The sequence below is a fragment of the Heliangelus exortis genome, chromosome 1 (genome assembly GCF_036169615.1).
Source record: "Heliangelus exortis chromosome 1, bHelExo1.hap1, whole genome shotgun sequence".
NCBI lineage: Eukaryota > Metazoa > Chordata > Aves > Apodiformes > Trochilidae > Heliangelus > Heliangelus exortis.
The window spans coordinates 188,119,025-188,132,094 of NC_092422.1; the positions used below are offsets into that span (position 1 = coordinate 188,119,025).

The 13,070-nt window shown below is 40.4% G+C and overlaps 1 protein-coding gene across 1 annotated transcript in view; it reads right to left on the minus strand.

Annotated features, from left to right (window-relative positions):
- PCLO (piccolo presynaptic cytomatrix protein) overlaps positions 1–11,640 on the minus strand; it is a 286,482-nt gene extending 274,842 nt beyond the window's left edge. The window contains exons 1-2 of the mRNA XM_071734051.1: positions 11,179–11,640; positions 4,355–5,603 (exon numbers count right to left, since the gene is read on the minus strand). Of these exons, the coding sequence (XP_071590152.1) occupies positions 4,355–5,603; positions 11,179–11,420 (1,491 nt within the window). The 5' untranslated portion in view covers positions 11,421–11,640. The remainder of the gene's footprint in view (positions 1–4,354; positions 5,604–11,178) is intronic.
- Between the last annotated feature and the right edge of the window lie 1,430 nt (positions 11,641–13,070).

Here is a 13,070-nt window from a genome sequence, read left to right on the forward strand (position 1 = left end):
GTGTTCTGCCAAATTGTAAAATACCATAGATCCAATAAAACGTTCTACTTGACCTGAAATTTTATACTCCACTTGAAGAGACTCAACCTTTTTGTTTTGTTTTTTTTTTCCTGCCCCTCTTTTTTCCATTTGGATTAAGACAACTTTGATACAGACATGCTGTTCCAAAGCCAGTCAGAACCCACAAAATTTTTAGAATTCACTTTTGGCAAGTAAATAAATCCTACATCAATATACACATCTTCACATTCTCTCAATGTGCAATTTTCAGCAAGTATCTTAGCAAAAAACTGCAGCTGGCTGCAAGACTAATTTTACATGGTCTCTCAAAAAATACTGCATCACTGGGTAAAATACAAACTGACAGATAAAACATGTGAAAAATTAATCTCTCCTAAAAATTACCTGGAAGGCAGGCATTCACATATGCACACATATTCATCAAGGGTGGACTTATGGAGTAGAGCTCACATACAACCAAGTTTCCAATTAACAGTCCACTGGATCATCAACATTACAGAAGTCCATCATAAAGAATGGAATTATGCATTTATTTATAATGTGTTTATTATGTTTATTATTTATTGTTATTTATTATGTGTTTTTACATTTGAAACCATCATTCAGCCTGTGTTACATGCATCTTCCTAGTTCACAGAGGATGAAAAGTTATTCCAGCTACCAAGCAGATGCACTGATCATTTAGACTTAACTAGTAGTTAAAATTCTTTTTGCCTAACTTTATAAAAACCTATACATAAGTGTTTAAAGAAGAGGAGAGTCCCTAAATTGCCTTCGCTCATGTTCAGAAAGCCTACTCCTATTCACATGATCTAGAAGGCTGAGTCTTTTTTGGAGGAGCACTAGTTTCTGTTGCTCATGGAAGTGGTTTTGGCAAAATATTTTTCAAAATTAGGAAAAAAAAAACCCCACACCATGTAATAAAGCAAACGCACACCTGCTACAAGATTCTGATGTGTATGAAAGAAAAATGAAACAGAGTACCAGTCATCAAACCTGTTTATATTGTTTTTTCTGTTACTTTATGCAATAGTCTCTAGGCAGTCGTGTGCCATGATGATGATAAGTGGAGTGGGGAATACCTAGACAGATCAGAGATATATGTTACTGATTGGTATGGTCTGATTTCTCTCTACACTGCTCTACAAAACCAAGATAACAACTACCCCTCTTTCCCAAGCGGTCAGATAGTTCAGAGAAATATTACAAGGGGTCTGACCTTGTGGCAATACAGGTATCACTTTCTGCTCTTAGTTTCACACTCTAATGAGTCAGAACAAACTCAGTGCATGTACCACTGTGGTATTTAAACCTTAAAATAGAGGTTTATAGTAAAAGAATGAATAAAAATTTTAAAAACCAACTCTTTTTATAATGGTTTTACAATGCATGCAATCTACTCCCTAAGCCTGTTTGCACAGTCTACTATATTCTTTTCTGAATCAGCTGGAAATATATAATATTGAAATTTAGAAATACCTACATTGGAAAAGTAATTCATTCTGTTGTGAAGATGAAACTATGCTGTAAGAAACTTGTAAGAATATCTTACAGATACAGTTCAAGAAGCTGTACAGGGGAAAAGAGAGCAAAAGTAACGTAAATTATTTTCTAAATACAGGCATTTCACTCTCCCCATGCGTAATCTGAAATTATTGCTTCCCAATTGGTAATTTGTTTTAACATAAGAAATAAAAACAGTGAGTTTATAGGGCACAGAAAAGGCATAACACATGATTATAGAATTGTGAAACTTGGCAAGAAAAACAGCAGAAAAAGCCAGAGTTTAACAGTAAGAAGTAAGTGCATAGCTAAAGAGACAAAGACTTTTGGTCAGTAACACTTTAGATGTCAAAATAAGAGAAGCCAAATGAAAAAACTGTTCAAGAAAAAATGAGAGCTAAGGTACAAACCACAGTCTTCGTGCTAGACAGGAAGAAATGTGCAAAGGAGGAATCAGAAGCTTTTATTAATAATCTAAATATTGAAAGGAAAAGGAAAACAGGAGGGAAGTTTTTCAGTAACTCAAGTGGGGACCTTTGCAGCTGAAACAAGTCAAATTTTTCTATGTGCCATAGCAGGTTCTATTACTTTACTCCAACTGTTAAGTAATAAAGTCAGATGTGATTTCATTGTACTTCAGTGCAGATTGGAGCAGGACACCCACAATGAAGATTCAGCAAGACAGCTGGTGGTGCAAAGCTGAGTAAATGAGGAAAGTCTGAGTGGGAATCAGGAGATTGGCACTAATAGCTGAATAAATTAGATGTCCAATACCTTCATTTACTGAAATTATTTCCTCATGAAATAAATGCATATCCTGTGTTTATTTCAGTGTGTAATATGAAATTCAAATATGCTTTTACATATGCATGCAATCAGTCTTAAATACAGCTGAACTCATTGTTTTAAATCCTCAATTTCACACTTAAGAGTATCCGCTTCAAAAACTAGTAGTTATTCATGAATTTCCAAGTACTTTGAGATCTTCTTACATAAACTCTCAAGATCCATTTGAACATACCAAAGTTGTTGTCTGTTTTTATGGGGAAATCTGAAGTTTCTAAAAACAGATAAACTTGGAGCTCCAAGAGACCCCAGGATCATATTATAGAAATAAAAAACTTACCACCTACAAATAAATGTAAAAAATCTTGGTCTAAAAACTTCAAGGTAAGCTTTTCTTACAAAAGTTCCTCTTTAACATCAGTGCCTCACATTTCTTGTCTGTCTTGTATATCTTTTTAACCCAACTGCCTAGAACAGCATGCTGACCTTTCCTCTTACAGATTCTGATAATATAATCTTTGATCATCTGGTTAGTTGCAGAGGCACTGAAATTACTGCCCACAGCTCTTCAAATCACTCCTTTTCCATTAACAGCAACTATTTCAATCCTGAAACAAACTCAAACAAAATAGTACATTTCTAAATGATGCAGTGTGCTACCAATAGTTACTGTGATTGGTAATTCAAGTGTAAATTTATGATTTTAACAAAAACTCAACAAATAATATACTAGCTGCAAGTAAAATGGCCTGATTGTTACCAGGTTCCCACCTAATGGTATCACTAATAAACATGAGAACTGGAAAGAAATGTAACTGCAAGGAATGTTTTTAAATCATTGTGGTATTGAGCAAACAGGTGGCCCAGAGAGGCTATGTATGGAGTCTTCACCCTTGGAGATACTAAGAAATGGCTATAAGAAAGCTGGTTTAGGTGATCCTGCTTCGAGAAGAGAGTTGGACTTCATGATCTCCAGAGGACTATTTCACAGTAATTCTTTAATTCAGTATTAAACCTAGGGATATTATTTTTCAGATTCTAGTAGCAGTCCATACTTTTTCCTGTCAGCATCTCTGATTAGCTAAACTAATACCAAAAGAAAAAAACAAGTCTCTTAAATACCCCTTCTGGTTATGTCTCCCTAGTTAGTCTTCAGTGCCAGGTCAGATTCAGATGCCATCCTGCATCTCTGTATTTCTAATTATTGATAAGTGTTGGTGCTGCAATCAAACCCAGACTACATTAAGATTAGCATAGCAGGATGTATGAAAAGCTATTCAAGCAATAAGAAGAGATCAAACACTCATATGAAGCCTTACTACCATGCAGAACAAATCAAGAACAAGGATATATATGAGCATATAAATCAAGCTACTGCAAACAACAGGTTAAAATAAGTTCATTTGAAGTCCTAATATTACTTTCTGTGCCATTTTTGAGCTATGTAACTACATTTTTGAGCTATGTAACTACATCAAGAATGATGACCAAGTCCACAGAGATCTGTCTTAGCATCCCACAAGAATTAAATAACCTGACTCACCAAGCCAAAACTCAGGACACAATCTTTCAGCTACTGAACACACACAGTTACAAAGTAAATCCACCCTACCTTTCCTGAAACACACAATGGGGCTATGAACAGTCATTTTCATATTTTGTTGCTTAGCTAGTTCATATAGCAACAGATTTTACTTATAAACACATCAGCACATAACTGTTGCAGTCAGGTTATAAACATAGCCATTGAATGTTTAAAATCAAGGAAAAGGGGAAAAAAGTCACACCTCCTCTTTTTGTATGAAGAATTAAGAGCACACTTCTAAAGACTGTACAAGCTGAGAACCACTATAATCTTTTTTCCACAGTTTCACCCCCCTTTTACTTGAAAGTAATTTTCCCAAATGACATGACCTTTTTTACTTAACTTGATAAAGCCTTAACTGATCATGACAATACACTGTAACACATCTGATGTTTCAGAATAATTGAACTAAACTTAATTTGTGCTCAGGTAGCAAACATCCATTTAAAAACTACTCACCTCTGTTATATGAGGATTAGGATTGAATCCACACAGGCTGCAGACTACAGTATGACACTGTGTGCACGTGTTGAAATTGGCCTTTTCTGGAGCATGCAGCAGCAGTTCAGTGGTTGTGCAAAGAGGACATAAGGTTTTCTTTGGGGCAGAATCTGTGGGTTGGGTCGCACCAGCTTTCTTTTGCTGGGAGGGTTTCTCAGGCCCTGGTTGCTGGCCTGGTGTTTTTGTAAGTCCTGGTTGTTGTCCTGGGGACTTTGTGGCCTCTGCAGTCTGAGAAGATGGTTTTGTAGACCCTGCCTGTGGTGGCACTTGTTTAACAGGCCCTGTTTGCTGGGGAGGTGGCTTCCCAGGTCCAGGCTGTGGTGGTTGTTTAGCAGGTCCTGTTTGCTGAGCAGATGGCTTTTCAGGTCCAGGTTGCTGAGAAGGCTGTTTTGGAGGCCCTGCTTGCTGGGAAGATGGCTTTGCAGGGCCTCCTTGTCGCACTGGCTGTTGAGATGGTTGTTTTACAGGTCCTGGATGCTGTGATGATGGTTTTGTGGGAGGTGGGGCTTGGGATGATGTTCTGGCGTTGTCTGGTTGCTGTGGTGACGGCTTTGTTGGGCCTGATGGTGGTTTTGCAGAAGTTTGTTGCTGAACAGGCTTCGTTGATTCTGATTGCTGAGGCTGAGATTTTTGTGGTCCTCGTGGCTGGGGTGTTTGTTTTGCTTGATCTAGCTTAGAGTCTGCTGGGTGACCAGGGCCTGGTTTTTGAACTTGCTTTGGTTCCCCAGGCTGCTGTTGCTGAGGCACTGGTTTGGAAGACTCAGTTTGCTGGGGGGTAGGTCTGACAGGTCCTTGTTGTTGAGGCTTTGGAGACTGTTGCTGAGTTGGATGTTTTGCAAGGCCCCTCTGCTCTTCAGGTTTCCTTTGCTCTTTCTGTGTAACTTTTTGTTTCTTACCAGCTTCTTCATGGGCTGCATCTGAATCCGATATCAAATCAAAAGGATTGAATTTGTTCACAACGGAAGTGACTGCACTCAAGGGATTAGCTTCTGAGAGAAAACTGGGCATCATACTTGGCTTCTGATCTTCTTTAAAATCAGTCCTGGATTTTGATTCCCTTAGACTAATAGAAGAAGGGCTCCGTCCAGGTGCCCGTTGCTCTGTCTTCAGCACATCTACTGTTCTGCTTTTACTTAAGCTTGGTGGTCCTGGGTCTGGAGGCTTACCTGGTTGCCTGGGACGATGGCTTGTATCAAGCTCAGGATGTCTGCAGACAGAAAATATAACACAATTAAAATAACACACATCACTAGAAAAATGAGAAATGTTTAACCAGAGAATTTACTCTTCAGAAATCTGAAAAACTCAAAAGCTACAACTTTCTATTTTACCCAAATCCAAATGACTAACTTCCCACTTCGCTCCTTGGGATACAAACATCCAGAGACAGGAAGGACCATAAGAAACAGAGGTGTCAGAAAACTAGCAGATCAAAGCACATCTGGACAAGAAAAACACTGCACAATACAAAAATTTTATGTACTTATGTTTTGGCTACTTGTATAAATTTCAGTTACATGTACACTTCAAAATTCAGCAGGGACTCACCTAAAATGCAGGTGTCTTAAGAAATATATGCTTCTCCTTCAACTATTTCCTTTGCCACCCATCCACTCACAGACCAGAATTTTCAGTCAGATAAAATTCCAGTTCACAGAAATCATCCTAAAGCTTTTTTGGTTTCTTTTTAGGTGGAACTGCTACAGTTTCCTTCCAGCACCACCGTCCAGCAATTAAAAGAAAATCTGACAATTTTCCCAATTCTCTAACAATATTATTTTGCTGGGTGTTCACACAGAAGAAAATAAAACTAAGAATATAGGAACCAAAATTGAGATCATGTCTTCATATGTGGCACAGTCTTTGACTTGTTGCTATCCTCAGACAGCAGCTGAAGGAAATAGTATCATATTCAATGCTATTGCTAAAGAATATGATAAAATTTTTAATTTGGTGCTAACATTGTGCTTTTGCTGGAAGACAGGGTGCTCTCTTCAGTGACACAACAGTACTGTAAATATAAAATTTTCAGTTTTCCCTTTGAGAGATCCAGTAAACAGTGCTGTTGTTTTCCAGATGTGACTTTTTTTTTTCCTTGGGCATTCATGAGAAAAACAAAAAAACAAACAAAAAACAGCACACATACACATACTATTATTTCTGATTAATATTCAGAGTCTTCATTTAATACCTAGTAAGGGTAATAATAAAAGAGGACAAAGCTAAGAGGTTGCCATTTCCAAGCGCATAATTCTCACAACATGTGATCTTCTCACAATCTTGTATCTGATGCTTTTGTAAATTAAAAATTTTTATTTGAAATGCTTGTTAAGGATGAACTATTTCCAGTCTTCCATAACTCCATTTACTTTTCCCCATTCTTGGAAAACATATTGGCAATAATATTGGAAGTTTACAATCTTAATCTGGAACCCACTGAAGTGAGTAGGTGTGTTTCCATTGGCATCAGTGAACATTAACTCATTCATACAGAGGAAAATTCAGAAAAGTCCAGTGATAATCTAATTCCTTCAGATATGTGGCATTTTTGCTCATTAAAAGAACAATTTTATACTCTCATTAGTAACTAGGTGGGTCAACCTGCAGTTCTGTTTCTTGCTATTTAGGTTTCTCTGGAGAAGGACTGCTTATGAAATGAAGTAATTTCATTAGTGGCAGTCTGTTAGACTTCTAGCATTTTGCAAGTGTTAAAAATATTGGAACTCTTCATTTAATAATGCTGAGTGACAAGGCAGAAAAAAGAAAAGGATCAAAGGTCATTAAACAGGGTACCAAACCTTACATTGTGAGGGTAGAACTTGGACATAAACAAGAAAAATAACCAAGAATCCCTGCTGGAACAAAGATCTCCACAAGCTTTCATGTTATCAAAATAATGTTCTCCATAAATTTCCACCTGATCAGATGCCAGGACTTGAAATGAGATTAAAACCCATTAATCTAGGGAATAAGTCAGGTGATTCTGCAAGGCTGTTGGCATATTCTGAAGACCAGACTTGTCTTGCCTTTGTACCTAACAAAGTTTCTAAGCAGTGGAGAAAGAGGGGGGAAAAAAGCCTGAAAAAGGCAAGTTTCTTCAAAAATGCTACCTCTGTCAAAAGCCAGGACTTGCTCCATTTAGATTTAGGTAGCTAGAATGTGAAGCTTTCTTTTCTAGAACTATTTTACAACCAGATAAATACTAACATGGAACAATTTTCATGAAACTGGAGAGTCAGAAATCCTCAAAAAATCTTGTCTTTATTTGACAGGAATTCTTATTTTAAAACCTTTTGAATAATTTAAAACTCATCATTGTTTTAAAGTCTTCAATCCAGACTCAAAAACCAAAATCAATAGTCATCTCTGATCTAACTCTTTTCTTTGTGCTGCTGTTCCGTCTCACTTTGGCCTTGATTCACAAAGCTCATCTTTATTAATTTACGTAAATATTACAGACAAATCAAAGCTTTGTTTGGAGTGAAGTGGAAATTTAACAAAAAGACTATTGGTCTAGTTCTTGACTGCCACTATAAAGACCTATTTTAAAAGGCACATCTTTTTCCCGTTCATCAGTATTAACAGTTCTAGAGAGAAGTGCAATAACTACACAACTCCATGATACATTTTCCCTATCTACAAATAAGATACGTATAAACTTATGTACACCTTTGGTGTCTTTTTTTTTTAGGTCTTTAGAGTGATGGTATTAACAGAAATAAGTATTTCTATTGGAAAACACACCATAAATATACTTTAGAAGCATGACACACAATAAAGACTTCTGAGCATTTCCTCTTAAAATGCAGCCACTTTTCTTGGTAATCTGTATTGCAAATAACTTAATAAACAGGAGGAAAAACAACAAAACAACACAGCTGCATTAGATCATTCATTCATTTTGGTAATCTAATCCTTTCAGATGATGTGGAACAATTCTTCAGCAAGTGGACACTGACACAGTTAATCATTCAATGAAGCTAAAACACCTAGAGCATATTTTAAAAATTGACTGCATATGTTTCAGCTAAACTTCCTAACCATGAGTTTTCCAAAAACCTGGTAACTGAAATAGGATTCAATAAACCTAGTGAATAAAAGATTAAAAAAAAAAATAAAAATTAAAAGGTACATTTGATTTAGGCAGTCAACTTTAGGTGCTCTAGATCTAAACATAAAACGCTCAATAAATATTATTGCATTTATTTAGTTATAGCAATTCTGAAGACTTAAAAGCTCAAAAACTTAGAAGTCCAAGTTAAAGCATGGGATTCATGGTGGTAAAAGTGATACTATGTTTCCTGGTGCATATTTTATTTACAATTAGAAAGTTTGTAGTTTAAAAAATTCTTGATTTGGGATATCATCAGACAAGAGCATTTGTACAATTCAAGACTGGGTTACTTTGGGAAGGTAATGAAAGCATTTACAATAGGAAGTAATTACTAGTCTCTAAGGTATGACTAGATAACAGGTAATGTTACTAATGAAAATCAGAGATGAAAAACCCAATTAACATTTAAAATTACAGACAATGCAATAGGGACACTGTCATAATGCAAGACTATTTAAAATGAAGTCCAGAATTCATCTTTTGATCACTATTTCAGTCACTCAACATTTGGACTGGCATAACCATGCTAGAAAAAAAAGCTGTTGGAAACAACAGCTGTGAAGCATCAGTTAAGAGGTATTTTCAACATCTGATTTCTGAAAAAAAAAAATTAATGTAGGGAATCAGAGTTGTAGCAGGATAGGTCTTTACTTAAGTTGAAGTCTGAAAGAGGCTGGTCTTTAGTCCTTAGAAGAATCTTACTCTAAGAGTTTGAATCATTTTCTTAATAATTATTCCCATCTTTCTTGGTAGGTCTCAATAGCAAAGAGAGAGTTGTGCAAGAGGAGCAAGTCATAAAACAAGAGCAGAGACAAGTAGTAACCTCATTACAGTGTGACAGGCACAAAGATGCTATGATCACAACTGCCACAACCCCACCTGAAAAGCTAGTTGATAGGTTATCAAACTGAATATTAAAATGACTAGAAAGGCTGCAATTCCCAAATATAGAGCACATTTGTTAAATGGAGAGTGAAAGTATGGTATGCTAACAAGATCAAAGTAGTTTCGGATATCATAAATATATTTGTAGAAAATCAGCCATTTATAAGTGCAGAAATAATCATCTTGCAATGAGTTCAGATTTTGTGAAATCTTCCAAGGACATTTGTGTTACTTTTCACTGGAACCTTAGTATGAAACAATAAACTTTTGCAGTCTTTGTGTCTTTGCTCATAGACTATTACACAAAAGGGAATTTTTAGTTTTGTTTCACAGAACTAACCAATATGATTTTTTACCCCCATTAATGTCTATAGAAGCTGGGAAGAGCTCTGGATTGAATGAAAAATTATAATTTACATGAAGTGTTAATATCTGTTTAATAGTTATACAAGACAAAGTAGAAAGATTTTATTTCCAGTTTTAAAAAATGGAGACCATAATCTCAGGTAAAATCCCAATGTCTTCAGCAGTCTGCCCAAGAATTAATTCGGTCCCACCCTCCTTGCTTCTCTTCTTCTAGAATTTACTTACATAAACCTGACAGTATATAAACTCAATATGCATTTCGTTCAGGTGGGGTCAAAAACCATGTTGAACAGTCAGCTCCTTTCACCATCCTCCTTCAAGACAAACACACCCAGCTTGGGAGACTAGTGGAGTCTAGTGGAGGGTGTCCCTGCCCATGCCGGGGGGTTGGAACCAGATGATCTTTAAGGTCCCTTCCATCCTAAGCCATTCTATGATTCTATAAGACGGCGAGCAACAGGGACGCCGGCCCCGGTCTTCTGGCGAGCGAATGGGCAGGTTCAGCACCATGGACAGAGGCAGGGCGGGCACCGCGGAGCGAACCGGCCCCGGGCCGCGTCGGGGATCGCGCTTGTTGCACGTCGGAAAGTGAACGTACTAAGGGACAGGGGGAAAGGGGGAAGGAAATTACCCTAGCTTTGTCAGATGCACAACAACGTTAAGCCATCACTATCCAGAATACAGAATGACATTGAATTAAATCTGTTGTTTCGCCACTGATTTTTTTTCATAATAAAAGAAAAAAAAAAAAAAAAAAAATGAAAAATATGATTTTTTTTCATAATAAAAGAAAAAAAAAAAAAAAAAAAATGAAAAATATGAGGGATAAAATAGGCTAAATCAGGCCTCCTTGATCCATGACTATTAAAGAAGCCAAATGATAGTTGCAGAGGTAAAGAATTGGCAGAGTAATGGCTGGCAAATACATTTTTAAAGATTAAACAAGAATATCTTTCTCCAGAAAAAGCTTACTGAATCCATCAGCCCTGGGCAGAGCTTCCCTGGCTACCATCTGAGCTGTGGGGCACTCCAGCCACGTAAAACACAAGCACACACACACACAAGAACAGAAAACCGAAACATTGTCTACTAATCTCTCCTCTCCCCAGATGCAAAAACTACCCGTGCTCCGGATCGGTGCAGAGGGAGGGAAGGGGAGAGGGCGCAGCCCGTTGGAACCTTGGACCGTCGTTATTATTAGAAACCACCGGAGTGAGAAAAGCTGGAGAGTGCAGGCTCCGTCCTAGTCCCGGCACTCGTGCAGCCGCCCCCTTCCCTCCCTCAACCAGAAAAATGCAATGCTTGCTCCCGATGCAGTGGGCCCGGATCGTACTGCAACTCGCCCCCCGCCCCAACGCGAGGAGACGGAGGAGGGGGGAAGGGAGAAGCAGGAGAAGGGAAGATTTTCCGTGCATGCCTTTGCATGGGAGGCGGCTCCGCGCCGGCGAGGTTCCCTCTGGGCAGCCCCTGCGCCCTTGACATGACAGCGGCGATCTGCCTCCTCTCCTCCTCGCTCAGCTGGCTCAGGTCCGCCTCCACCCCGGCCGGGACCAGGCGCTGCAAAGGGGCCGCGGAGCCGCCGCCATCCCCGGCTGCCGCCGCCCCTTCGGGGAAAGCGCCCAGCCCTTCGCCTCCTTCCAAGCTCGCCTCGTTGCCCATGGCCGCCGCCGCGCGTTCCCACTCGCCGCCTCTCCCCTCAGGCGCACACCGGGCAAGGGGCCGGCTCGCCGCCGCGCAACCCGGCTCCCCGGCGGGCGCTTATGGTTCCGCGGCCGCCACCACGGCCCCGCAGAGCGGCCGTGGGCCGGGGCCGGGCTCGCTGGCTGCAGCCGCGGCTGCCGGTGAAATGCGGCGCCGCCACCCGCCCGCCGCGCCTCGCCGCGCCGCGCAGCGCATGCTCCGGGCGGGCCGAGCTCCTGCCGGGCTCCCCCCGCAAACACCGCCATCCGCGCCCCGCCCGCCGCCCGGCCTTTAAAGGCACCGCGCACACGCCATCTCGTCGCGTTCAGTCCCGCACAGTTCCGCGGTCCCGCCGCTGACGCGTTCGAGGGACGCGGACGGGTCGAGGTGGCGGTGAGCTGTCGGCCAGCCCTGCCAGCGGGTGGTGGGGATCCGGCACCCACTCCCCGGGGGCGCAGCTTCACGTTCCCCTTCCCTCTGTAAAGAAGGATGTGCTTGCAAGCAGCCAAAGTTTGATGGAGCCTTGCTAGCCCAAAGCACGAGGAAAGGCAAACTGGAAGGCACATCTGGAGAGCATCAATCCAAGCAACTCTGAGCAGAGCCAACGAGGTCAGATTGCTCAGCGCTATGTGCACCTGCGTTTTGAATGTGTCTATGGATGGAGATACTGCAGCCCCTCTGGGACCTTACCCCATGATTTAGACCACCCTCATGATGCACTGGTTTCACTGTGTCAATGTTGTCATTGGCAAGCCCCAAACTGGACATAGTTCACCTAATGCAATCTCGCAATTGTTGAATATATTGAGAAAAATAATTTTTTTAACCTGCTGGCTGCACTTGAGCTGGTACAGCCCAGGCTGCCATTGGCATAGTTCACCAGCATCGGGCTGAAATGTGCTCACCTTCTCTTTCACCAGGATGAAAAAGCCTAAAGCTTTTGGGTGAGCTTGTTTTGGTGCATGGAGTTATTCCTTCCCAAATTTTGGACTCTGGACTTGTCTTTGCTCAACTTCATGAGGTTCCTGCTGGCCCACCTTCCTCCATGTCTAGCATACGTCCTGCCTTTCCGTGTATCTGCCATCCTCCAAGCTGGCATCATTCACAGATTGTGTATGTATTCCACTCAGGGTGTATTCCATGTCTTTGTTCAGATCATTAACAGAGACAATATTATTAGAAAGATACAACTATTAACATACCACCAGTTGGACTTGGAAAAACTAACGACAACCCATTTGAGCCTGGCAGTTCAGTCCATTTTTCACTCATCATACAGGTTTCACTAATTTGGCTATAAGGATATTATGGTTGATTGTGCTGGAAGTCTGATGGAGTGTGATTTGCCTGGGGCAAGAACTTATGTCTGTTTCCAGTAACCTTCCTGTTATTTGTCTATTTGGACATGGCTGCCAGGATGATTTGCTTTATAACCTTCCTAGGAAGGGCACTGTGCCACATTAGCCTAACTGCCTTGCATCCCCTTTCTTGATGACAGGTGCTTGCCTTTTACCGGTCATCAGGGAACTTTGCCAATGACCTTTTGAAGATGGTAGAGTGACTTGGCAATATCATCAGCCAGCTCTTTCAGCACCCTTTGATCCACCTAATCTAGTCCCAGGAGTTTCT